The following is a 26982-nucleotide window of genomic DNA, read 5'->3' as shown; positions in this document are numbered from 1 at the left end:
TTTAGAGTAGTAGTCTACACATTTTTTATTGTGTCTAACAACAAATACTGCAAAATTTTAATATGTGATGTGTTGAGAATATCTGACAAATTATTTAATAGCTTCTTAACTAAGTCCACACTGCCTATTGTATGTAAAATAATCTTAAAACAAATAACTTAGAATCAAGAGATGGATTTTTATCTTGTAGAACGATGCTGCCAGCAAAGAAACCCTTTAGTAGTAGTAGAAGGCACTAATAGAAATACAGGCACCCCCACACTTATGTGTGATTGACTTGTACGCGACCGTATATGTGTAGCATTGTGAAATAAGTAATTTAATTCATACCAGGGAATGGAGGGAGAGAGCTGGAGAGTCCTTGTGGCTCATGAAGACACGCTTCGAGGAGCCCAAAGAGGACTTCAGTGAGGGCGGAGAAGAGACTGGAGGCACAGCAGGGTTTTATTTAGGGTGCTTAGCCTCATCTAACAGCTGATATGTGTGGTAGCATAGCAGCGGCTGCTGCTTTTCCGCATGTCCTCCGGCCTCCTGCTGACCCCAGAGCTTGAGTTCCAGTTGTGGATATTTTGGGTACAGTATTTTTGATCTGGACTGGAGAGGGAATGGCAGAGAGGGCATTTAAAGGGTGTTTAGATGGCACTCCCTACTTATGTGATTTTCACTGACGTGCATGGGGGGCAGGAACATAATGTAAGTGGGGAGTTGCCTGTATAACAATGTTCAACATTTCAAATCTGTAATAAATGAATATACATCTAGCTATTAGATTCAAGCAAAGTTGTGTGTGTCCATACCTGATCACGCTAAGTGTTTTTCTTGGCAACCTTAGCCCTACATCTGCAGAACTTATGAACATCCAGAAAAGCTGTTTGTTTTGACTTGTGTAAAGTATTTCGCTGGGTTCTCCAGATAAAAAAAAAAAGGCACTTCAGATGACTAAGGGAGGAAGATAATAGGGTTTTCCAGGACCGGAGGAGGAGTGAGGCATGGAGGCGGAAAGCATGCATGTTCTGTGTGCTTGTGCATGTGGGATATGTGTAAACACAGGGCAGAGGGTAGGGCCAATATACACATGAGTGCTAGAACATTTTGGATAATTTACCAGTACTGTACGACTCTTTACATCTTTAGAGGTAGAAATGAAACACTTATGAGCATTAAAGTGTGAGAGTAGATTGCTTCCAAATTGGCTTATGCAGACTTAAATGTATCTCAAATAAAGCAGAAATTTTGTTTCCTAACAGTGTAGGTGAATTGATATAATGCATTTAACAATAGTCTTCGGTGATAATCCATGTGTAGTTTGATCTCATGAATGAGCAACACACATTTTTTGTTTTGTTTTGTGATCTTTGCATCTCTGTCCATGCCCAACAGGTTTGCTAGGCATGGACTGTGAGGTGAAGAAGCACTTAGTCTTGAATTCATTCAGGAAGACCAGATCTTACAATGCTGTAAGATGACCGCAGGAAAATATTTCAGTTGGATCTAGTTCTGCTCAGCGACATTCAGCTTGTGCTGGATGAAGGGGGTCGGGGAGACAATCTTTATCAACGCTTAATCCTTCTGCAGCCCGTTGCGCCTCAGGAAAAGTGCCCCAGAAGGTTGGGGGACTGCTGGAGCAGCATGAGAAGCAATGTAAGGGACTGCAGGAGAAAGGAGGAAATGTCATCACCTTCTCTCTTCCTCCTCCAGTGGGGAGACTTTGCTGAATCTTGGTGCCTTCTGTGAGTGGAAGAGCTCTTCCATTGTGGAATGGGCCAATCTGCTTCCAACCTATCAGGTTGAAAATAAGTTGTGCAACTCTGTTGTATTTATCTCATAGCTTGTATCTTGAATGGAATAATATTATTTATAATTTGAAATGTTGTGGTAAATATATTGCCAAAAGTGTTGGTTGACGTTTTTTAGGGAGACTTAAATTACAAGGACTGTCATTAAACCAACGGCTGTTATTGATAGGTGTGTCCATAAAAACTTGACGTTATTGAAAACCCAATTCATAGGTGGGTGCTGTTTTCCAGTGTTCATAAGTCATTAAAATTTAGCACATGCCATCTTAAGACTAGTCCTCATGTGTGATATCATTTGCTTAAGCTGCCCGATAGAGTGGGGTGAAAAGAAGACCCAAACTATTTTTCTACTTTTGAAAAGTGTGTGCTTATTGATTTTTTAACTATTTTTTTTAAAAAAAGATTAGATGGCATTTTAGTGTGTTGGAGCAATATAATTGGGGTAATGCTAAATGACACTGACCTCATTTCCTAGAGAACAATGAAAATTAGTAGTTTCACATTTTATTAGGCTGATATTCCAGATGTAGTGTATATTTAATTAAGTGTAGTTTCCTTTTGGATATGGTATGTGTATCTGTTTTTTGTCGCAAATTCTTTCTAGTTTTACAGTTTTCCACATGTTTTCTTTCACCATTTATGTTTTTTTTCAAAGCAGAGCTATGAGGGCTTAAATCACTTTAGTATGCAGCAAAACAGTTCTCATTCAAACAATAAACGCCATTTTAAAAAGCCCTTAGATCTTCTGTCACTTCATAAATACAAATGTATAAAAACAGTATGCAGTTGTAGTGCCCACCTGCTAATTAAATGCAGATTTCCTCAAACTAGTTTTAAAATCTGCTTTATTTGTTTCAACTCTGTCTCTGTTTGGATTACATATGGCTCTTGTGAAACTAATTATGCTTATGGAGCAGCTGTTAAATTTAGTGCAAGTCATTTTATCCAATATTTTACATTTTAATTGATTACCTGTGAAGAAATTAGCAAATTAGCACTTATTGTGCAGTAACTGAATAGTCTTTTATAGATATTTTCAGGGTTTTCAGGGGTTTTTTTAAAGCAAGTGGGCAAAGTGCTGAAGGAATAAAGACATTGCTTAGGAGTCAGACAGGAAATATTTTGGTGAACTCTTATTATCTGGTGTGAAATTCCGGGATGCTGAGTGATGCCAAGCATCTGTGTGTGTTCTGTAAGTTAGACATAAAAAGATTGGAAAGAAATGGCTTTTTCATAGGATTTTTGTAGCATATGGGCTTATCTGGATCTAAGAAGTCTTTGAAGATCTTTGAACTTGACTAAATGACTTAACCTTTGGCATGATGGGTGTGTGCTATGGTGCTCTGAAAGCTTTTTTCCCTTTTTTTGGAGGGGCCAGGTCTGGTAGCCCATTTTCCATGTTAATTTCTTCTACACCATCACTTCCTTTTTTGTCTTCCTTTCTGTGATAAAACTACTTTGTCATTCGATTGTAACTATGAAAATATACATAATAGAATTTTGTTAAAAATTCAGGATGCTATCTTTAATAAATTATATGTGGATTAGACTCATTGAAATCAACATAGGAATAAGCATACCCCACTTTCATTTCAAGGTAAATTCTCATCTCTCCTTAGCTCTTAGCCCTATGTTATCTTTCCTCCTAGTAAAAAGGAGAGATCTCAGTAGGAATGGGATTCAGTAGATGTAGGACAACCAGTGATGTCGCCTGCCCTGTTACAGATTTGGCGCAAGCAGCAGGAGCCCTGGGGCTGTCTCAGCTGGGAAGGGGGAACCTTCCCAATCCCCAGCTGAGCTGTGCAAACAAGCTGTGTTGTCCCAGCCATGAGTGAGAGCTGGGGAAGTTTCACCAGGTGCTTTGTGGGCAGAGGCCAGTGCAGCTTGTTTTTTCAATATCGCGGTATATTGCCAAATCGCGATGTTTGGCTGGTGAAACACTGCCATGTTGAAAAACTGATATCGCCCAGCCCTACTCCTCCCCATTTCATCTTCACAACAACCCTGTGAGGTAGGCTAGGCTAAAGTATGTTGACTGGCCAAGGTCACCCAGTGAGCTTCATGGCTGAGGGGAGATTTGAACCCCAGGTTCATCATTGTGAATCAGAATTTTACAGCACCAAATGCTTCTGCAGCATGAGTCCCAAGTGCCTCAAACTGGACTAGCGAATCCATGCCTCATGGGATTATATAGCATGGTTTTAGAGACCAGTATCTCATAACCTGAACTGTGCTGGCATTGGCTAACATAATGTATAATGGGGTGGGGAACATTTTGCAACATGAGCAGCCTCCTGAAGTGTGCTTATGGCAGTGGTGGGTGCAGCTGGAGGCAAAAGTAGATGTGGATACAAACAAAAATGAGTGTAACAAAGGACACAACTCTTCCCTTTGTACAGCAAGGTTGTATTCTAGCCACACTAAAGCCAGGAAATTCTATGCATACCCTCTCGCACAACTATCCATCCAGGCATCACCACAGTTTAAGAGCACCTTCCAAGCCAGCAAAAGCCCTCAAGGGAGAGTTTGGAGTAGGGCCAGTGAGAAGTGTAGCCTGGTCAGGGTACTTGTGGCCTAGGCAGAATCCTTGAGGCCTGGATGGTCACACTTGGTTGCCAGGCCTGTTTCCCTATCCTTGCTGTATAAAGTGGACACTTGTCGCATACCCTCCAACATTTCACCGATGAAAACAGGGACATCCTATTCCATAATGATTCTTTTACTATTTATACCCTACATATCTTAATGGTTTGCCCCAGCTTCCGACATATATAAAAACACAATAAGATATTAAACATTAAAAAAACCTTCCCTATACAGCAGGGGTAGTCAACCTTTTTATACCTCCCACCCGCTCATGCATCTTTCTTGATGGTAAAATTTCCTTACCGCCTACCAGTGCTTGATGGAAGGAGGATTCAGCTTGTGCCGTAGAACCTCCTACCACCCACCTAGAATCCTGAAACGCTCACTAGTGGACGGTCGGGACCAGGTTGACAACCCCTGCTATACAGGATTGCCTTCAGATGGCTCAGTGCTTGCATAACTCCATACCCTCCAACATTTCTCCATTGAAAATGGGACATCCTACCATTCCCTCCAACATTTATCCAGTGAAAATAAGGACAACCTAAGGAAAAGCAGAACTTTCTGGGATCAAATCAGAAAGTGGGACAGCTTCTCTAAATCCTTCTCTAAATTCTAAATTCCAGGGATGTCCCTGGAAAATAGGGACACTTGGAGGGCCTGTTGTAGCTATGAGACTAAAGTTGCATTCCGATGTAATATTAAACCACGAGTTAGTGCTATGGTTCCTCCTTCATATACAGTTCTAATCTTTCATTTGCAGTTTGTAAACAAAATGTAGTTTCCTAGAACTGTGGTTTGTAGAAAAACAACAACTACGGTTTGTTAACAAACCAGGATTTGGACGAAATGGGAAAGTGCAGTTTGTGATACACTGCAAATGTAGACTTTAGATCTCATTGTCTTGTGTATGAAAAAGCAAGAAAGGGAAGAGTCTTTAGGTCTAAGATTTACTCTTGCACATTCATTCTTACAGCACTATACCATGATTTAGTGCATCTGAATGCAGCGTAAGCTTGTACCCTAAGGGAAAAAGTTATCTTTCTAAGTTTTGTATGTGGAAGCTTTATCGGTAAGAAGCAGCACTTGAAATGTTTCCAGAAAATTTTGGGGAACTGTGAACCTGGTATATTGGTGGGATAACCTCCTAGTGGCATAAAGTGAACCATTCAACACCTTCCAATAAAGACAATGCCACATTGAGTGGATTATAGAAGACTGGTTCTAAACTGATTTAGAATCTGCAACATCAGCATTTTTCACTAAAGCTATAGCTGTATGGAGTGGCAGTTCATTGAATTCATTGCAGAACATTCCTCATCATCTGTTTGAAAGGATCTAAGGCAACTGTCAGTGGTTGCTGCTTCATTAGGACCACCATTCTGTTTAAGAAATTTTAATCAATCCTCAGGTTTTAGTAGATTAAATGAGTGTATTGCATTACATTTGTATATGCTTAAAATCAGGATTTCTAATAGGAAGCATACAGGGTTTTATATCTGCACTGTGAAATCGAGGGTTTTTTAAAAAGTTTGTACAAAATAAAAGATTAAAGTGCGATTGTCACCATCTCTTCTCATTTCTTCCTAGCAGCTAGTGTTCTGTGTTATACTGCCTGTGCTCATGGAGAATAACTTAAGAGCTCCATTAAAAAGTAATGCAAAAAATGGTTTAGCATTATGAACAGCCTTGAAATCACATGTTTCCTCCTTCTACCCCCACATAGGTTGCAATAAAATACTTGCATTCCTGATGCAGCAGCAAGCCATATTTTGCTGTTTTGCTCTGAAGTGGAAAAGTGTGATATGTGTAAACCATAGTTTGTTTATTCAAATAATTTTAAGACCCCTTTCAGGGTACAACACCCTCACAAGGTAATTTTTTGCAGGAGTCTAGCATTCCTGAAAATATAGTAATTGCAATTAAGCGCAGCAGCTTTTAAAAAACCAGCAGTGATGGGGCCATATGTATCTTCCTGGGAAGAGAGTTCCAAAGGTGTGGGTCCATCACTGGAAGAAACAAACCAACCCACTTTGCTTACTGTTCAACCTTATAGGTCCCACTCCAGACCTCAACAACGGTCTTATAGCCGAAGCAGTGAAAGGACCAGTCACAGAAGAACACGCAGCAGATCTCGTGATAAAGAAAGACGTAAAGGCAGAGATAAAGAGAAGACGAGAGAGAAGGAGCGGGCTAGAGGAAAAGAAAAGGACCAGCATTATACCCAAAGTGGGTAAGTAACAAAGGAAATTAATTAGTGAAATAGTGAGATAATTTGAATATCATAGTATTATTTTTCCCCCTTGGTTTTAAGTAATTTCTTTTAGAAATATTTAATATGTCGTGATCTTATATAGATCCCAGTGGTCCTTCTCTCCTGCCCCCAAATGCAGGCCACTAATCAGGTCAGCAGTTACCGGTATTTAACATCAGCATATCTGCAGGAACTAGTAGTCATAGGCATCGGCCCAGTTCACATGTCATAGTTTAAAACAAATTAAGGTTTAATGTGAATGAGCAGTACGTTGGTGCACATTGCTGAAAATGTCTTGCTCCACTCCACTGCTCTTACTGCTGTTGTGTTGTGGAAAGGCAAGCCTGGCATGCTGTGTCATATTAACTCAGGCTCATGGTTTGTTTCATCCAAACAAACAAACAAACAAACAAACAAACAATGAGCTGTAAAATAAGAATAAACATTGGTTTCCATTTGTGAGTTTTTTGGAGGACACAAACCTGCTCCTGGATTTGGAGAACACAAGCCATACTGTAGTGTCTGTAGTGGAGGAGCACTATGGGAACTTTTGATCACCGTACAGTAGCAGGCTGCTTTTTTTTACATTAAACCATAGTATTTTAAACTATAGTATTTTAAACTATGGTTTATGTGATGTGCAAGAAAGGCCATTCATTAGGACCTTGTTTTTCCTGTTTCTATTACCATGTTAGCATGTGTCTTTCACTATCTGTAGCAATTGTTTCTGCTGTGTATGTGGCAATACTGAGTCATAATAATAAAAATATTTCTGTAGCACTTCAGAGTGTGCAAAGAGCTTCATATGCATGATCTCAGTAATATTTTCAACAATGTTGTAAGCTAAGCAAGCATTACTAATTTTATTTTGCTGCAGACAGCGTACAAAATGATTTAGGAGTAAAAATATATTATGAGCATAAGTTCAGCATCTTGGATCATGTCCTTCCTTCTTTGCTTGACATAAAATTCACGTTCACAGATCCAGAGTTTAAAGAAACAGAGGACTAAAATAATATGTCTGGATGAAGTGATGGGATGGATTAGGGCCAATAAACTAAAATTGAATCCTGGCAAAATAGGTCTGTGAGTGAGTTGTCCTCAAGTTTGGGAACTGGAAAGTTCATCTGTTTTAGGTGGAGTTGCACACTCTGTGAAGGAATGGGTATGCAGTCACCGGGGAACCAGATGGCCTTAGTGGTTTGGAGCACCTTTTACTAGGTTCAGCTGGTATGGCTGTAACTGTTTAGCTACAGTGACTCACACATTGGTAACTTCTAGGCTGAACTATGGCAATGAGCTCTCTGGGGCTGTTGATAAGGTTAGTTTGAAAACTGCAGCTGGTGCAAAATGTGGGGACTAGGTTGCTTAGTGGCGCACTCTGCCACACACAGGTAACTTGTGTGCTAAAAGAATTGCACTGGCTGCCTATTTGCTCCTGAGCCAAGTTAAACGTCTTGTTAGGGATTTACAAGCTCTAAACAGCTTGAAACTAGGCAATCTGATAGAACACTTCTTTTGGTACAGACCTGCCTGTTTACTAAGATCGTCAGAGGAGGCCCTATTATCCACAAGACGTCTGGCAGAAATCCATCTCACAACAACTTGGAAGAGGGCTTTCATTAGGGTGGCTCTCCCTTAATGGAGTGATCTTGCTTCAGATATGCAGCACTGCATCAGGCACCTACAGCGTCAATCTTTTTCAACCAGTTAAAAATATACCTGAATACTGACTTTAACCAACCTCTGGATATCATATACAGTGGTACCTCAGGTTACATATGCTTCAGGTTACATATGCTTCAGGTTACAGACTCTGCTAACCCAGAAATAGTGCTTCAGGTTAAGAACTTTGCTTCAGAATGAGAACAGAAATCATCCTCTGGCAGTGCGGCAGCAGCAGGAGGCCCCATTAGCTAAAGTAGTGCTTCAGGTTAAGAACAGTTTCAGGTTAGGTACGGACCTCTGGAACGAATTAAGTACTTAACCTATCTATCTACCTATATCAATATATATATCAATATATATATATATATATCTATCATCTATCTATCTAATCTATCATTTATCTATCATCTATCTATCTATCTATCTAATCTATAGTGTAGAATGATGTCTAAGCAAATCTGGACCATGGAATAATTCACATTGGTCAGAAGAAGTTGAATCTGTTTTAATATCTTTTAAGAAAAGGTGAGATCTAGTATGTGAGTTTGCCGGTCACAGAAAGATGCTATTTTATTGCTTCTGAACTTGCCGGTATTGGCGTACCTAGATATTCCACGGTGTTCTTGTTCCCAGTGTTTGTCCAAACGGGCTTTTTTAAGTGTTATCTGGAGTGCTTTTCTTCAAGGCTTGTTACATCTGTGCTGTATGCTTTGACAAGTGTTTGTCCAGTGATGTCAGAAATGGTGGTGTTGGTGTTGAGGAGCATAAGATAAACACTGAATATGAAGTGAGTTGTAGACAGATGGTTGCTTTCCAAGGATGTGGCCTTTGAAGTGAAATGTTGTAGCTGTGTTAGGTTAGAAGCTTTGTCAGTGAAACAAAGGTTTACAGCAGTATAAAAAGCTTGTTAAGTGGGCATCAGGCTCAGGCTGGATACACCATATAGTTTTCTAGAGATGCTGGAACCAGACGCTTCAGCAGTCCTGGAAGCCAACTCTGTCTCTATGTCTACACTGGCAGCATTGTTAGAGAACGTAATAAAGTCTCCACAACACCAGGGGTACATTCATTCCCCTGTTTCATTAACAAAAACTTGTTAATAAAATAACCAAACTTGTATCATTTAGTTTTTTGTAACATTAAAAATAGCTTAAATGTAAGAAGATTATTCTTAGACGATGGTATTGGAGGTAGGCTCATGAGTAGGGATATGCTTATTCCATTCAAGTTCTTTTCTACTTTTGTTCCCTCTTTTGCCTGTTTCATCTCATTTCTACATAAATGTTCAAAAAAACAAAACAAAAAAACAAACGACAACAAAACAGTACCTTGCACCAAACCCCTCCATTTTATCCACTTTCAATTTGATACGGTGATCCTTCTTTTAACTTCTCTTTTTTAAACATGTTTGGCTAGCCACTTGGAATAGCAAAAAGGACATCTACTTTACACTACCCACACACTTTGAAAATGGTGCTGAAATTGCCTCTTGAACTTCAGGAGTAATGGGATGTGATGATGTCACCTCACCAGCCTCTGAAATGCTTTGTATATGGAAAAAATGAAGGCTGATTCAAGCAGCTAGAAAGACTTTTTTTGGGGTTTTTAAAAGAAAAAAATGTTAAAGGCGGCCCATGAACCACCATGTCAAATTCTAAATAGCAGTTCAAAGTGTGGGGCAATTGCCACAATATATTTTGATCTACACAATGATCCAGAAGGTGTGGATCTGGTCAGTTCTTTTCCAGATACGGAGCAGATGGATTACTTAACCATCCCTGGCAAAAGCAGTAATTCTTATTTGCTACAGTGGTGTGCTGTAAGTGTTGTTTTCTTTTCTTGAGGCAGTTGGTTGCTTCACACTACAATTTGTGGCATAGCAGCAATGTTATGTCTGGCTGTGTAATTGGAACACAACTATGATGATTTATTGAAGCAAACAGTGTTTCTTTGCATGGCCCAAATCTAACCAGATGTTTGCAAAAAAGAAAAAAGAGTACTTTAATAGATCTTTCCTGTTCACCATTCACAAAATGGGGTATTTTCTTCAGACAAAATTCATGTACCGGGTTTCTGACAAGGACTAAACTGAGCATAGCTGTCAACCATCCCTTATTTGTCGAGAAACTCCCTTATCCCAGTGCCGTGTCCCGCTGCTGTCCCGGATTGATGATGTCCCGTAAAGTTCCTGGGTTTCAAAGGAAGCAGCTCCTCTCCCTCCCTCCCTGAGTCTGGCTCAGCCTCTCGGACCCTTCTCCTTGTTGGCAGCAGCGGCAGCAACAACTACACCCCACAGCCGTGTGCTGCTCCGCGGCATCCGTCTCCCCCCCAAGCCCGGGACCGCTGGGCAATGGCCCCCTGGCCTGAGCCCCCTTGTCTTTCTCCTCTTTCTCTTTGTTGTCGTCGCCTCCTTTCTCCAGCGGCAACAAAGGCGGCGGCAGCAGCAAAAGCGCCACCCCCCCGGCCCAAACACATCACCCCGCCAGTTTCCAGGATCCCCAAGTCCCTTCATGTCAGGGAACAGCGGCGGCTCAGCGAGAATCCTCCCCTCCTCCGCCTCCTCTCTTCTCTCAGCGACAGGAACAAACCAAGCCCCTCCTGAGTGTGCGCAGGGGGGGGTTGCAATCTCCGCCCCCCACTCCCCCTTCTCCTCCCTCCCATCTAACGCAGCTGCACAAGCCTTTCCCGCTGCCTCTGCGCACCCAGGGCGCTTTCACTTTCAAAGAAAAACCCAACAGTGTTGTCGTCGCTGCGGGGCGGGCGAAAAAAAACTGAGGTGGGAGGAGCAGCAGTCTCCACCTCGTCCGGGGAGGGAGGGGCGGGTTAGCAACAGCAGCCCGATGTCCTCCCTGCTCTCTCGCCTCGCCTCTCCTGGCGGCGCTGCAGCTGTCCTCAGCTTGGCAGCGGAGCTGGAGAGACCATCCCCTTCCCCTCTCCCTCCCTAGGAAGTGTGGTGGGGAGAGATGAGTGAGCGGAGAAGAAGCGAGAGGCGGAGGGCAAGGAAGGCTTGCAGGGAATGAGGGGAGCTGGGCAGCCCCCACTTCATGCTGGGAACCTGCTGGTTGTCTAAAATCCCTTATTTTGGCTGCTGATCCCTTATTTTCAAATCTGTAAGTTGACAGCTATGAAACTGAGCTAGGTATATGTCTTTTAGTTTCATGTTATTTTGCACCTGGTGATAACTACTGAGTCATTGAATGTACTTTGGTGCATTTAGGTTACTCCTAGTATTGATACTGCCTAAGTGAGCACATTGTTCTGCCACAGAGCTGTGACTCCTTGACCCAAACTCTAGGAGTTACATCAGTGGCATTTGATCTTGTTGGAAGTTGCTGAAAAGAATAACCTGTTTAGAAGTGATAGGGGATAGATGCTATAACAGCATGAGTATATTATCACTCATACAGTCTGGGGTACCATGCTTTTCTGTTCTAAGCAATATTCATATTATCTTGGTAAAATAGAGCAATTTACAACATTGGTCTCTCTCCCTCAGAGATCATCTTGTATATGTAGGGCTTTGAAAATAAGGTTTTCGTACTGTTTAGAAACACTTCAAATATTAATAAGCTACTGAATGAAATTTGACAGGAGGTTCTTGATGTAATTCATACCTCCTATACCTTTTAACATGGAATATAGTTTTCATTTAATCAGACGATGATCAAAGAATGCCTGCATAGGGAATATGGATCTAAGAAACTTTTGTTATACAGCTATTTGTCATTTTGAAGATTTAGCTTGCTAACAGCAACATGTTACTGTTATTTAGTGCCAGTTTCTATCCCTATTTGGATAAGAAAGAGATACTCACAAGCCTTAAGCTCTTTTTGTGCTACTTAAAGTTGCTACCTTTTGGGATAACTAGCAGGTGTGAGGCAGAAAAGTGGGTAAATGATTAACCAAACTATATATACTGTTCCTTAAGCCATGGAATACTCTTTCTAAGAAAGTCTGTTCTGTTTTGGTGTTCACTTCAACTGAAATATTATAGTTAAATAGCTGGTGGTAATAAATACTTGAATTACTTAAAATGAATGTCGTAGTAGCACCAGAAGGCAAGGTCTCATCAGACTAGGTTTTCTGACAGCAGTTAGGATGGTACCTGGATGTTGATATTTTAGCATGTTCTACACAATGGGCCTGAAGAACTGCAGGATTTTCTGGAAGATTCATCTCTGGAATTCTTGTATTGTGGACTCAACAGGAAGAAATGTTTGAAGCCACTGTGTTCAGTGCTAGCATTTAATAATGAGATGATCCTCTTTCTTACTTTTCCTAGATCTGAACCTCCTTGTCAAACATAAGAGTTGTAAGTTGGAGTCATGGTGATTGTCACTTACACTTGTTGCTTGTATTATCTGCTTAATGCTTGCACCATCAAGGGGGGCGGGTGAGAGGGAAGATTTTTGGGATCTTTTGTATTTTAAAAGAACCATGAGACCCACCAATGGGAAGCCAGTGCGAATAGTAACTTGGGGGGCAGACACACTTACAATTCAGGAATGGACATGTTTGAGTATCTTTTTTGGTGTATGCCCTATGAAGGACTTCCAAAGAAAAAGTGTTTTGGCTAACATTTTTCAGTTGAAATTAGCTCATTTTTATAGCTGGATTTTCTGTATAACTAATGCCCTTATCTAGTGACTTTTGCCGGCCACAATTTTATAAATAAATGCCTGTTGATGGGCTTTTAGCACTTGGCAAAAAACATGAGACAAACAAGGAAACCTGGACTATTCTTAGTTTGACAGCAGTCAGACACTCTTGGAGCTTGTCATATTTTTCTTACCTCTTAGTACTTTATGCAGCAGGAAGTCATTTATGCTAATTTTGCCTGATTTGCATATAGGTTATAAGAGTTCTGTGGTAGAAAGCATGTTCAGAACTCCTTTTAAGTGCCTCTTTAGATCAAAGTGGGTCTGTGTGATAGCTGTTGTCTGACACCAAGCTGTGTGGTGTTGTTTTCATTAAACATTTATCATACTTCCAGTGTGACAGCAGGCAACTCTGTGCTTGAGCAACATGTTTCTATGCAAAATTTATTGAAAAAGATGAGACATTGTAAAGAGATCTTGTTGTCTTTCACAAGTGGCGAAGGCTAAATGTTCCACTGGATGAAGTATACTTTCACTGGATGAAGTGTTACCTTGAAGCAGCAGCAGTGGCAGCGTTGTTTGCTTAATTATAGACTTGTTTTCTTGGTTTTTTATTTCCTGTTTGGTTTTTGCATGTAGTACTTTAAAGTAAAATTTTAAATTTTGTTTGAGGTTTGTTTTATAGTCTTCTACTAGCTGATAACTGCAGTGTGTTAACAGCGTCAACTTATTTCAAATTAAATAATTCAACCCCTTCATTACATGATACAGATTTTAATGTCTAGTGAACACTTCTGTAAAGGGATGCATATTGGGACAAAACTCCTAACTTCACAAATACACCAATGGAGTCTAGCGATTACTGACCAGGAAAGAGATCTTGGAGTCATGGTGAATAGCTTGATGAATTTTTTCCCCCTCATTGTGCAGCAATTAAGAAGGCGGCAAATTCTAGGTTAGGGATCACTAGGAAAAGGACTGAAAATAAAACTGCCAGTATCTTAATGCTATTATACATATGCCTGGTGTGACTGTAAGTGTACAGTTCTGGTGACTGCACCTTAAAAAGGATATTGCAGAGCTGAAAAAAGTTCAGAAAGGGGAACCCAAAATTTTCCAAGGGGCTGAAGCAACTTGCCTAAGAAGAAAGGCTACAACATTTGGGGCTTTTTAGTTTAGAAAAAGAACAAGCAATGGGACATGGTAGAGGTGTATGAAATTATTAATGGTGTGGAGAAGGTGAACAGAGGGATGTTTTCTGCCTGTCCCATAATACTAGAACTAAATGCCATTCTGTGAATATGTCTGTTGGAAGATTCAGGACAGATGGAAGGAAATGCTTCTTCAGAATGTAAGCTCATTGCTAAACTCTGGAATTTGATGGCCACAGATTTGGGTGACTTTAAAAGGGAATTAGACTAATTTACAGAGAATAAGTATATCCATAGCTACAAGTCATGATGGCTTTGTATTACATCCAGTATCGGAGACCATATGCCTCTAATCATCAGTTTCTGTGATGGGACAGGGCTATTGCGATCATGTTCTGCTTATGGGCTTCCTATAGGCATCTGGTTAGCCACTGATAGAATAGAATGCTAGACAAGAGCAATATTTGGTCTGATCCAAAACATTTTTAACTACTTGTATAAAATGAAACCTGCTAAGTGTCTGCTATAAGTGGTCATGATTAAAGCCATTGCTTAAGTTGTTTATTTATTATATCAAACAATAGAGAGCAAGTATATTATTTAGGAATAGTACATGGAAAGTTGCCATTCTGCCCAAGTATTAAAAAGCAAAAACTGTGATAATGGTCAAAGATTGGGACAAATAATGTGGAGCCTTATGTGTATTCTGTTTTAAAACACCCAAATATAGAATAACTAAAAAGGGAGTGGGGGGTGTATCTAGCATCACAGAAGCCCCCCCTCCCCCAATAATAGCAGCCATTTTGTGACTATGGCCCACAAGACTTTCTCAAAATTCAAAATGTGTCTGTTGGTCCAATAAGGTTGGTCGCCCCTTCAATAAGGCATTGAGGGATTTCCCCACCATTAGTGCAAAAAACAACAAGAAGCAGTTTTTATCAGAATTTTAAGAAATGTTGGTCGCTCACCTCATGACAAACTAGGAGACTGAGATGTCCTGAGAAATCTGTGGAGCAACATTTCCTACAGCATTGAAAACTTTTAAACCATAGTTCTGCTGTCCTTTGGTCTCTCATGGTTGGATCTAGACTTGCAGCCAGTGGACTTTGACATGCACTGGACTGACTTTCCTTGTTGGGCCGAATTGCTGTTATTAAGATGAATGTCTTGCCGAGAATGTTGTTTTTGTTTCAAACATTGCAGATTTTGGACAAAATGGATTGTTTCAAGAGGTGGCAAAAAGATATATCTAGATTTGTCTGGCAGGGCAAAAAGCCCAGAATAAAATTTAAGATATTAACTGATGCGAAAGAAAGAGGGGGGTTTGCCCTGCCGGACTTGAAGTTGTATTATGAATCAGCGGCCTTTTGCTGGCTGAAAAACTGGCTGCTTCTTGAAAATACAGACATTTTGGATTTGGAAGGGTTCAATAACAGATTTGGCTGGCATGCATATTTATGGTACGACAAGGTAAAAATCAATCAAGGTTTCAAAAACCATATTGTCAGGAAAGCATTATATAATGTTTGGACTCGATATAAAGATTTGTTGGAAAACAAAACCCCCAGGTGGTTGTCACCAATGGAAGCTAAGGAAGTGAAAAAACTTAATATGGAATCCAAATGGCCAAAATATTGGGAAATTATAGAGTATGAGGAGGGAAAAGTGAAATTGCAGAGCTATGAGAAATTGAAGTCTAAAGTAAGAGACTGGCTTCATTACTACCAAATAAATGAAGTCTTTAAACAAGACAGGAAAATTGGCTTCCAGGTGGAGAGGTCAAAATTAGAAACAGAGCTACTGGAACCCAATACTAAGAATCTGTCAAGAATGTATAACTTGCTGTTGAAATGGAATACACAGGATGAGACGGTTAAATCAGCTATGATTAAATGGGCACAAGACATTGGTCATAACATTATGTTTGCTGACTGGGAACAGTTATGGACCACCGGTATAAAGTTCACGGCATGTAATGCCTTAAGAGAGAACATTATGAAAATGATATATAGGTGGTACATGACCCCAGTCAAGCTGGCAAAAATTTACCACACGCCCAATAACAAATGTTGGAAACGGAAGGTACCTTTTACCACCTTTGGTGGACGTGCCCTAGGATCAAGGTCTTCTGGGAAATGATTTATAATGAAATGAAAAAGGTGCTTAAATGCACTTTCGCGAAGAAACCAGAAGCCTTCCTCCTGGGCATGGTAGGTCAATTGGTGTCAAGGAAAGATAAGACGTTTTTTATGTATGCTACAACAGCAGCAAGAGTACTCTTAGCAAAGTATTGGAAGACACAAGAGCTACCCACACTGGAAGAATGGCAGACCAAGGTGATCGACTACATGGGACTGGCGGAGATGACTGGCAGAATCCGTGACCAAGGGAAAGAGACGGTGGAAGAAGACTGGAAGAAATTTAAAGTTTATCTTAAGAATTGTTGTAAAATTAATGAATGTTAAAATGTCTTGGGTAATGTAAAATAGAATTGCAGTGACAAACAATTGGATATGGAAAAAAAGAGTTAAAGAATGAGCTATAAGAAGTTGAAATTAGGGGTTGCTGGATTGATTTAAAACAGGGATGCAGAAAGGGGAGGTATGGGGAAGTCGCTGAAAGAAGGTTTTATGAAAGAAAGATCAAGAAATTATACGTGTTTATATGTTTGTTTGTTTATGTATTGTGTCGTATTGTCTTTTAATATGTGTTGAAAAATCAATAAAAAATTTATAAAAAAAAAAAAAGACATGCACTGGACTGGAGAAAGGGTGGGGAGAGACTATATATTTGCTTATTCCACTTTCTCCTTGTATCCCCTGAAAATCTATTCCATTCAGGAGACTGAGATACGAGATGGTGAGGGCCTGCAGGAAAGGATAAGCAAAAATGGTTTCCCCTCTTCCTCTAGCAGGGTGCTTCTGCTTCATCTCAGTTCCCATAACAAAATGAACCCTTCAGTTTGCAAAATAGCCAACAGTTCTTACACCAAACAGTTGTTTCCTGTTTCCTGTTTTGTAGGTTGTAAACTTTGAATAATTTGCACTGAGAGGTAGGATTGCAACTTGCAATCCAGGTTATCATGGGGCGGGGCGGATATAGTTCACTATTTCCATTTATAAGATGATAGCTGTGGCTTGTGGAGTAATCTTGAAAGTGAAGATCTGGTATGTTTCTTCTCATTGGATGATGTTACTGTATTTTTTTCCTCACTGTCTGAAGCTCAATATATCCAAAATCATTGATGGCTGGAGGTGTGCTCCATGTGCTCTTTTTTTGGTTTTGAACTTTATCAGTTGCTGGAAAGGGCCCTTTGCTTTCTATAGTGAGCCAGAAACAGATGAGATAATGTCATGAAGGCATCTTTAACATTGCTTTGTCGTAGCTTGAATTTGGCATGGTACATCATCACAGTTAGAAATGCGAAATGTCTTTTGAAATGAGCTTTCTATCCAGATGAATTGTACTCATGACTTTTTTTCTCTGCTGTGGTAAAGAAGATAGGAAAACTGCCGGATGCCACCAATGAGTTCTCAACTTTGATTTCTCTCTCTCTTGTCAACTTAAAAGTTGACCATGAAGCCACTGGCTGTTCAGCTGTTTTACTCACATTTTAAGTCCTGTATAGCAGGTGAAACCTGTAGAATTCTCTGATCTGTTTGAAAATTTCAAATTACGTAGTTAACCTTATGGAAGAAAGATAATTGGGTCAAGTGCTACAATTGACTGCTACTTTGATTCTAAACATTTGTGCTTCCATATCTGTATTGTAATGTGCTATTACATAGATATTATAATCTATGCTCTATATGATTTTGTTTTGGTGGTGATGAAACTTCTAGCAGAGATTGGTGAGGCTTCGATGTGAATATATGATCCTTGGTGAGGTGTGTCTGTCCCTTTCATTATTAACTTTTAGATGGAATTTTAAAACATTCCTATTCATCCAGGTATTTCCTGGCTGAAAGATGTTGTTCCTGGCCATCTTGAAAATGTTTCATTGCAAGGGGTTGGGTCCCTTCCAACTCTTAGATTCTATGATTTAGCCATGATGATATTTGATCATTTTAAAACTCTTCATATAGTTTTTTTGGGTTTTGTACTTGTTACCTGGGACTCTTTGTCACAAGGTGGTAGGGCAGATAGAAGGGTCATTGACTGCCAGTGTTTTTTTTTAATAAAAAAACCTGTTGTTGTTGTTTAAAAATCATTTTTATTAACTTTTACATATATTTCCCAAACAAAACTTCACATTACATCACATCATCCTCATTTTGGCTATTATAGCCTGAGACTTCCATCAATTCTGTCTAATGATTTTTCAAATTTACTATCTAATCAAGCATTTTATTATTATAATTAATTCTTTTGAACTTCATTTCCTAATTATTTCCTTCCTAAATCATTTTACAATAATTTATATAGTTCCCCTTACAAAATGTCTTGCAAACCTACAAGTGATGTTACATTAATGCAATTATCTTTCAAATAAATCATATATTTCTTCCAAATCTTAAGGAAGTCCTGGTGTTTCTGGTTCCGGATTCTCCCAGTCAACTTTGCCAGTTCTGCATATTCCATCAGTTTTACTTGCCACTCCTCCTTTGTTGGTAATTCTTCCTGTTTCCATCGTTGTGCTAATAATATTCTCACTACAATAGTTGCATATAAAAACAGATTTTTGTCCTGTCTATTAATTTCTGTACCTACAATGCCCAGTAAAAATGCTTCTGGTTTTTTCACAAATGCATATTTCAACATTTTCTTCATCTCATTGTATATCATTTCCCAGAAGCATTTTACTTTCTTACAGTCCCACCACATGTAATAGAAGGTACCTTATTTTTCTTTACATTTCCAACATTTATTACTTACTTTATGCATTTTAGCCAACTTTACTGGTGTTATATACCATCTATACATCATTTTCATTATGTTTTCTTTCAAAGCATTACACGCTGTAAAGTTTTACCTTCTTTCCATAGCTTTTCCCAGTCTTCTAAGTGTACATTATAACCAAAGTCTTTAGCCCAATGTATCATTACTGACTTAACCTGTTGTTGTTGTTGTTGTTGTTGTTGTTGTTGTTGTTGTTGTTGTTAATATAATGCCATCCGTGTACATGGGAAAGGAGCAGATGCCTGAGGATGTGGCCAAGAAGAATGAGAAGCAAAGACAGTCTTGCCTCAGAAAGCAAGGGAAAATAGGGAAAAACAGAAAAGAGGGAAGCAAAAGGCTTTAAGCTGCAGAAGAGAGAGAGAGGCTGAAATTCACATTGATTTGACATAACCAATCAAATACTTGGCTGCAAGTCTCTTGACTTTCTATAAAGCTAGAATAACACTCCTTAATTATTAGCATGATGTCACATTGTTTGGTGATGTTGCACTGCAATAAATATATATTTGCTGGCAAAGGGAAGTGTTAGGCTCTAATTTCTAGATAATCTAATTCTTATGAATGCATAAGAAATGCATTAAGAATTTGGGCTACTAGAGTATAGTGTAAATGTGCATTTTTAAGATTTAATCCTGTATTCATATTGATGTATTGGAGTATTTAAATTTAATTTGTTATTTCTTGTTTTCAAAAAGAGTTGTTAACCTATTTGGAAACTTTAGAGACACGTTATATGAAACTGTTTATGGATTTGAGAATTATAGAGCTTTAAACTTCCAGCAGCATTGTTGTGTTTTCATAATACTTTAATTGGAGTTATTGTGGGATTTTATTTGACTCATTCCTTCAAGAAAAGATTTTTCCTACCTAAAAGGGGATTTTTTAAAACCTAAAGCTGCATTTTGAACCCCCCAAGTACCTTGCATTTAAAAAGCAGCTGGCTATTGTTTAAATGGACCCTTTTAATCTGTGTATGAAGAATCCAAACTGAATGATATGGAGCTGTGAAAATCCAGTTAGTGTGAGCTGTAATCTCTTTACTGGCTTTAAGTAGTTAGAGTAGCATTCAGAAACCCTCCAGATACTGAACTGCAGAGATACAGTAATCACCTAAACATGTGCCCAATATTTTGCTGTCAGGCAACTAAAGCAGAAAAGTCCTTAACAATCATTCATTGAAAGTAGTGACCTTTTTGTTGTAAGATAACACTGAATGCAATATTAAAACAGGGTTAGAACTGTGTTTCTAAAATCTTACGACTATCTGATAGTACTGCAAATTGTCTAGGCTGTTGATAGAGGTCATGCAGCCTTTTAGAAAATAAAATGTTACACTTTTGTGTTTAAATACCACCTTTACTTTTCCATCAAATGACATTCATGTCATTAAAACTGCAGATGAATAACAAAAAAACCACGGTACTTGAATAAGAATGAATATTTGCATTTGTGTACGCATGGTTCTATTCACTTGCTGAATCTGGGTTGCAAGGAAATGTGAAATAATGTCAATTATTTATTTGTGTTTTCACATGATTCTGTGAAAATGCAAGAGCCTATTTTCATATTGAGTTTTGCAATTGATGACTAATAAACTCTTTTTAGAACACCTTTAAAGCACACTCTAATTAAATGTTCATTTTTTTAAAAAAAAGTGAACTAGACTTGCACAATTTGTGATCCATCAGTCTCCTAGCTACTGTTTCTGCCTGCCAACCAAAATGGATTGGGAAAGAGCTTTCAGGCATCTGACTGTCCACAGTATGTATATGTGGCAGGCTATGCTCAGAATGACAGGTCACGATTTGTGCAGACCTCTTGTGGATTAATACCAGATCGCATCCAGATTTCAACCAGAAAAAGTTGTTCACTCTCTGTTGACATTTCTAACTGCAATTTTAAAAACATTTTTACAAGCAAAACAGTTATACTGATTGGTGTAAATGAAATATTTATCCTAATAAAAAGTTGAAGATTATCCATAATAGGTTACAAATTATCATCACTAGATCTTTTCTGTAAAGTCATTTTGCATTAGAGAGTGACCTGTCTGGCTTCTATAAATGGAATAACACTGTTGGCCAAATATAGCCTATATTATGTTGGAAGATATGTAGGTGATTCAGGTCTTGATGGGATGACTGATGATACTGGGTCTCATTATGATGGTGCCTAAGGAAGAAATGGAACACAGTAGGGATATGGGCTTGTTACAGAGGTTTATTATTGTGTTTGAATCTTAGTTAGGTGGCCTATTTGTTAGGTGGCAAGTTGTTGTTTGAGGTTGTGGAACTATTAATACCAAGGAAAGAATGATTTTTTGAGGCCTGTAAGAGGTAACCATGATGGATTGTAAACTGTTCTTGGCTGTAGTTGAAAGCTGAAAAGTGGGAAACTATTTCACTCTAAATTTTTATTTTTTTAGTTTGTTGAAGTTTAATTGCTAGAGAAGGATGTTTGGCATAGAGATGGCACCTAAGGAGGAGAAGGTTACCTTTGCTCTTCAGCCATGGCCCCTACCAAAATTTGTCCTCTTTTGTGGCAATTATGCTGGAAAACAGCCTTCCATTGATTGTAGGTGGAGGGGTCTTTGTAAAAACTCCTGGAGCGTTTGGAGCAGGTTTCCCTAAACTTGGGTCCTTGAATCATATTAAACGACAACCCCATCACCCCCAGCTAGCATGATCATCTTTGATCAGGGATGATGGGAGGAACCAAAGTTGGGAAAATTTGGCTTAGAGGATGATGATGTGATGATGCCACAAGACTCTTCTTGTTCTTGCTGCAGCAGGCTAATGTGGCTATTAAAAGTTGCCAATTTGAGTGAAGTTACAGGCGAGTATCTAAAGAAGTATATGTTTAAGCAGAAGAGAGACACCTCTGCAACCAGAACTTTTCTTGCTTCATTTTTTTACTGAAAGGAGACAGCCAGGGTTTACTGTTCAATGTGGTTTACAAGATTTTATTAAAAAAGCAATTAAAACAACAACAATAATGTGAAACAATCACAAATGAGATGAGACAGACTACCAGATAAGCCCATCAACTAATAAGCCAGAAAGATTGCAATTAATAACTCAGCATCAAAGGCCTGCTGGAAACAAAGGTTTTTATATAGTGGCAGAAGATCATTGGAGAGGCCCCTCTTGGCAGTGAGTTCCAGTCAAGATGTGGCTGCAGAAAAGTCCTCCTGCATCCCAACCAATTTACATTTTGACTGGACACTGAAGAGAGCCTCTTTAAATATTTATTTACAGGTTTGTATGAAAGAAAGCAGCCCTCAGTCATCCTGGTCCAAAGTCACGTAGAGCTTTGTAGGTCATACGGACCACAGGATGAACTGACCACCACCTAGATAGTCTGGTAGAAAGTTCTGGGAAGGAGTCAGTTGTGGTGGTGCATGTTGGTATCAATCACATGGAGAAGTGTAGCTGTGGTCCCAGGAGCAGAATTTAGGTTGCTAGGATGTTGAAAGCAAGGACCTTCACAGTAGCTTCCTCTGAAATATACTGGTCCCATGTGCAGAGTCAGTTAGACAGGGTTATTATGTAAAATTGGGTGATTATGCAAAATTGCAGATTTATATAATTTAATTTGAATGCAGAATTTGATTTTATGTAGTGCACAGATTATAAACGGCTTTATTTTTATATCAGTCTATCTAAATGAATTGGTTAAGCTTTAAATTTCTGGACTGATAGGAGATGTGATTGTATATATATATTCTGAAATATGCCCATTTTGCTTACAAAAAGTTGTAAGATACACAAAGAGAAAATGATTTCATTTGGTTTCAATTAATGTTTTCAGTTAATTGAAAGTAGGCCATTGTGGGTGCAGCCCTTAGTTTAAGCATAATGTTTTCTGCAATGCATGATGTTCACCCTGCTTTATGTATAAAACTGCCTGGCACTTTTTTCTTGGACTTTTATTTACAACTTTTATGTAATGCGGTACAAATATTACTAACATGATCACACCTTTATATCTTATTAGCTTTTTTATTAGGCATAACAAAATGAAGAATGGCTATAATTTTATTTAAATATTAGGATTGTAGCTTAAATGCTTGAGATAAGAGGAGTTGTAAATTAAATGTTATATTTCTACCATAGATTTTTCCTATCCATGCTTATTTTAGTAATATGATTTTACTGAGGCTAGGTTTTGGTTATATTTTAAAAACATATCCTTGAAACAAGTTAAACCTTGGTTATAAAAATCAAAGGAGATGGTGGTAATCTGGGGGGAAAAAACACCATTGCCTGATATTTCTTTTTGATAACCAATTTAAGATAGGCATAATTTGGCTGACATCACCTTGAATTTCCATCTGTGTTACCCTGATGCTCTTAAGCATCCTTCATGTACCTACTGCTCTGGGCTATTTTCACTTAGCACATATAGAGGCTGTGACTATCTTAAAGTGTAGATGATATGAATAACAATTGTTTGAAGATCTTACCCTCTATCTCCCTGGATAACCTATCGTCTACAAAGGATAAATAAGTGGCAGATAGCTTTTGTCATCCCTTATCCGAGCTGTACACTTGTAAGGAAGAGCAGGGATAATCACCTAAATCTAATTATGGGTTAAAAGAGGCCATGACTGTGATGTGGCAGTGAGACACCTTACTGTATCAATCCTGTTTGCATTAGAAAAATAAGGTTGTCATATTGATTATTCAAATTAGCTTGCATTGGCCATGGCTCAGTGGCTTATATCGCAGCTGAAGCACATGAAGAGCCCAGCTTTTCACAGAAGACCTATGCCTATAGCATATATTATTTGGTATCATGTTTGCTAATTTAAGGGTTTAAAAAAAGAAGAGTTAGAGAGTTTTTATCTCAAGGGTTTAATGTACCATCAGAAACTGCACATGTGTGATTTGAATAATTAAAAAAAAAGGTTTGCCAAAATAAGGCAAGAAGTAGCACTGAAGTTAATAATTCTTAAATCATTCCGCTCTAATTGTGTAGTGTAAATATAGTTAGTTATGAAACAGTATTTTTTAAAAAAATGTATGTATTACTGTGGGGTAAAAAAGATCTCAGCAGCTTTTCAACAACTGATGTAGCCTGGTGGCTAAAAGACTTGAGTTATGATTCCTGAAGTCTCCAGTTTGAATTTTGCCTCTGCCATAAACTCACTAGGTGGCTGTAAGCAAGCCACTGTCTCATAGCCCCCCCCCCCCCCAATCTCTAGGTGGATAAGAGGATAAGATGTTGATGAGCTGTACAGGGTTGTTGTAAGATACAAAAACATGGCATGGCGCTCTGTGCTGCGTGGCGGAGGCGACGTTCGGCAGGGCAATTTCAGCAGCGCAGCACTGGTGGTAGTCTGGTGCCGGTTTTTATGTTTTCCCTGTGGTGTTGGGTCGACCGGGCAAACTCGGGGGGAAAAGCTTTACAACTTTGTGTGGGTGCTCCCCTTAAAAAGGGGGGAGCTCTGGAACCTCTTTTTCTGGGAAAAAAGCCCTGAGTACTGTGTCCAGTACTGGGCACCACAGTTAAAGCAGCTGGAACATGTGCAGAGAAGGCCGACCAAGATGATTAAGGCTTTGGAAATCAAGCCTTATGAGGGAGTTGGGTATGCTTAGCCTGGAAAAGAGGAGACTGAGAGGAGATATGATAGCCATGCATAAAAAAGCGTAAAACAGCAAGATTCAAAATTGCTTGGGAAAAGAAAAAGGTCTTTGCCTGGCTCCAAAAGGACAATAAAATAGGTGCCAGTCACACCTCTTTGGCAAGAGTTTTCATCAACATCATAGACTAGCTGGACAGAGGAATGGTAGGAGGCGCCAGCTGTGGAGCTCCCAAGGGACGATGAGTGGTCAAAGGGAGAAGAGGGTTGAATCCTGGGAGGAGGTCGTGTCAGAAACTGAAGAGGTAACAAGGTTTAGTGAGCAGAGAGAGTCTGTGATAGAGAGAAGTGCAGAATCAGAATCGGAGGCGGAAGCAGGAAAGGAGGGAGGCCAGTGTTAACTTCACTTACTCTTTGTGATTTATTGTTGGCTGGCTTCCTGACACTCAGCTGGCATGACGGTCCTTACTTTGCTAGCTACTTGCCTCTTCACAGATGATGGGGGCATCTGCAAGAAGTCCTCTATTGAAGATACTGTATCAGTAGGCAGGGTGGGGTGGCAGCACTTACCTGGCCTCCTGTCAGTGGAGGCCTCTGCTGCTTGCCAGGAAGGAGAATGGGATAGGCAAGGCAGTGCAGAGGATGGTGCTGTAGAAATGCAGTGACAGAGCCAATAGGTGTGTTTGCACGGTGCTGACCTCCATGGACAAGTTGTATGAGGAAAAGTTCACACAGGATTTTGCTCCTGTGGTCTGAAGGGGCTATTTGCTGTTAGTAATAGTGTAGGGCAGGAAAACAAGGAAGCTATTTAAGACATTATGGGTGAAGGTGGTAAGGTGTGTGTGTGTGAGAGAGAGAGAGAGAGAGAGAGAGAGAGAGGATATCATATATCAATTTTAATTAATCTGTCAAATTTTTGAGTGCAAGTTTCTGTTGTGTGACTATACACATACACATTTATCACGTTATCAACTCTATTCATGTATCTGAGGAGCTTTATATTGCTTGTAAAAGCTTATGAAACTATAAACCAGTTTGTATTTAGGAGAGTGTGACATTTTTAGTTTAGAACTTATTTGTTAATTGGTTTCCCCAACTTGTTGCTGATTTGGATACATTCTAGTGGAACTACTGCTCGGCAAAAATATTTTATCTATTTATACTTATGTCTCTCACCCCTCTTTTAATTGTAGGGTAGACATCTAGCCTTTCCGTTTCCCCAAATACCTCTGTGTGTTTGTGCCCGTGTGCTATTTAGCGAATCTTTGTGGCTTGGAAACTATGTAAGTGAGCTTAGTGAAAATGCTATTGACTAGCCAACTGGGCAACTGGAATTTATATTTAAAACAGTAAAAGACAAAACAACCAGAAATGTACAGTTCACTCACATTTTAAATTTTCCCTAGCAAGGTATCAAACACGGTGTTCATATGTACATAAAAAGTTAACTTGTATAACATTCCTTCTTGCTGCGTGAATGACAAACTCCTTTAATGTAGTTTTGAACACCTTGTGATGAAAAGCACAACACATACAGATTTGTCTATAGACAATCAAAGTTGCATGAATACAGTTTCTCTTACGGCAAATTCCAAAGCAGCAACTTATGAACTAAGTCTACAAACACAGACCACCCAGTGCTCTTTTTCTAGAAAGAGGTGCCAGAACTTACCATGAACACCTCCCTTGTTCTCTTATAATGGTAATAGAATCCACCTGAGGAGTGCCAGAACTGAGTTCCAGTGAGTTCCAGCTGAAAAATGCCTTGGGCCAGCCTCAAATCGAAGGTAGTTCAGTCTCCCATAAAGCACTGTAGTATTAATGGGCCATAATCTCTATGAAAGTCAAAGCCTTTCTCAACCTGTGGCTACTTGATAAGATCTGTAAACTTTGTGGCCACTTCTAGAAGCTATCATGACAAGTAAGCGTTAGTTTGTTAGTAAGTTAAAATAGTAGATTTACAATGACCTTGATTGTGTGTGACACCTGTATTTCATATCTGAGTTAACCAGAGTGTCTGGAGGCAGTTGGAGGATGGATGGCAGCTAACAGATTGAGGTTGAATCCTAACAAGACATAAGTACTGCTTTTGTTGGACAGGGTGTGGGAAGGTGTGGGGGACTCCCTGGTCCTGAATGGGGTAACTGTGTCCCTGAAGGACTAGGTGCACAGCCTGGGAGTCATTTTGAACTCAGAGCTGTCCATGGAGGTGCAGATCAATTCTGTGCCCCGGGCAGTTATACGCAGGCTGAGACCCTACCTACTTGCAGACTATCTCACCAGAGTGGTGCATGCTCTGGTTATCTCCTGCTTGGACTACTGCAATGCACTCTGTGTGGGACGACCTTTGAAGGTGACCCAGAAACTACAACTAATCTAGAATGCGGCAGCTAGACTGGTGACTGGGAGTGGCCGCCGGGACCATATAACACCAGTCCTGAAGGAT

The 26982-nt window shown here is 39.5% G+C and overlaps 1 protein-coding gene across 3 annotated transcripts in view; it reads left to right on the top strand.

The window, feature by feature from the left end:
• RSRC1 (arginine and serine rich coiled-coil 1) overlaps positions 1-26982 on the top strand; it is a 161876-nt gene that overhangs the window by 31836 nt on the left and 103058 nt on the right. For all 3 annotated transcript variants that reach the window (XM_083613521.1, XM_083613519.1, XM_083613520.1), the window contains exon 4: positions 6439-6615. In XM_083613521.1, the coding sequence (XP_083469647.1) occupies positions 6439-6615 (177 nt within the window). The remainder of the gene's footprint in view (positions 1-6438; positions 6616-26982) is intronic.

This window comes from Podarcis filfolensis (assembly GCF_964270895.1).
Source record: "Podarcis filfolensis genome assembly, chromosome: 5".
Classification (NCBI taxonomy): domain Eukaryota; kingdom Metazoa; phylum Chordata; class Lepidosauria; order Squamata; family Lacertidae; genus Podarcis; species Podarcis filfolensis.
Note: the sequence above shows the minus strand (reverse complement) of the source record. Positions and strands in the feature narration are given on the sequence as shown.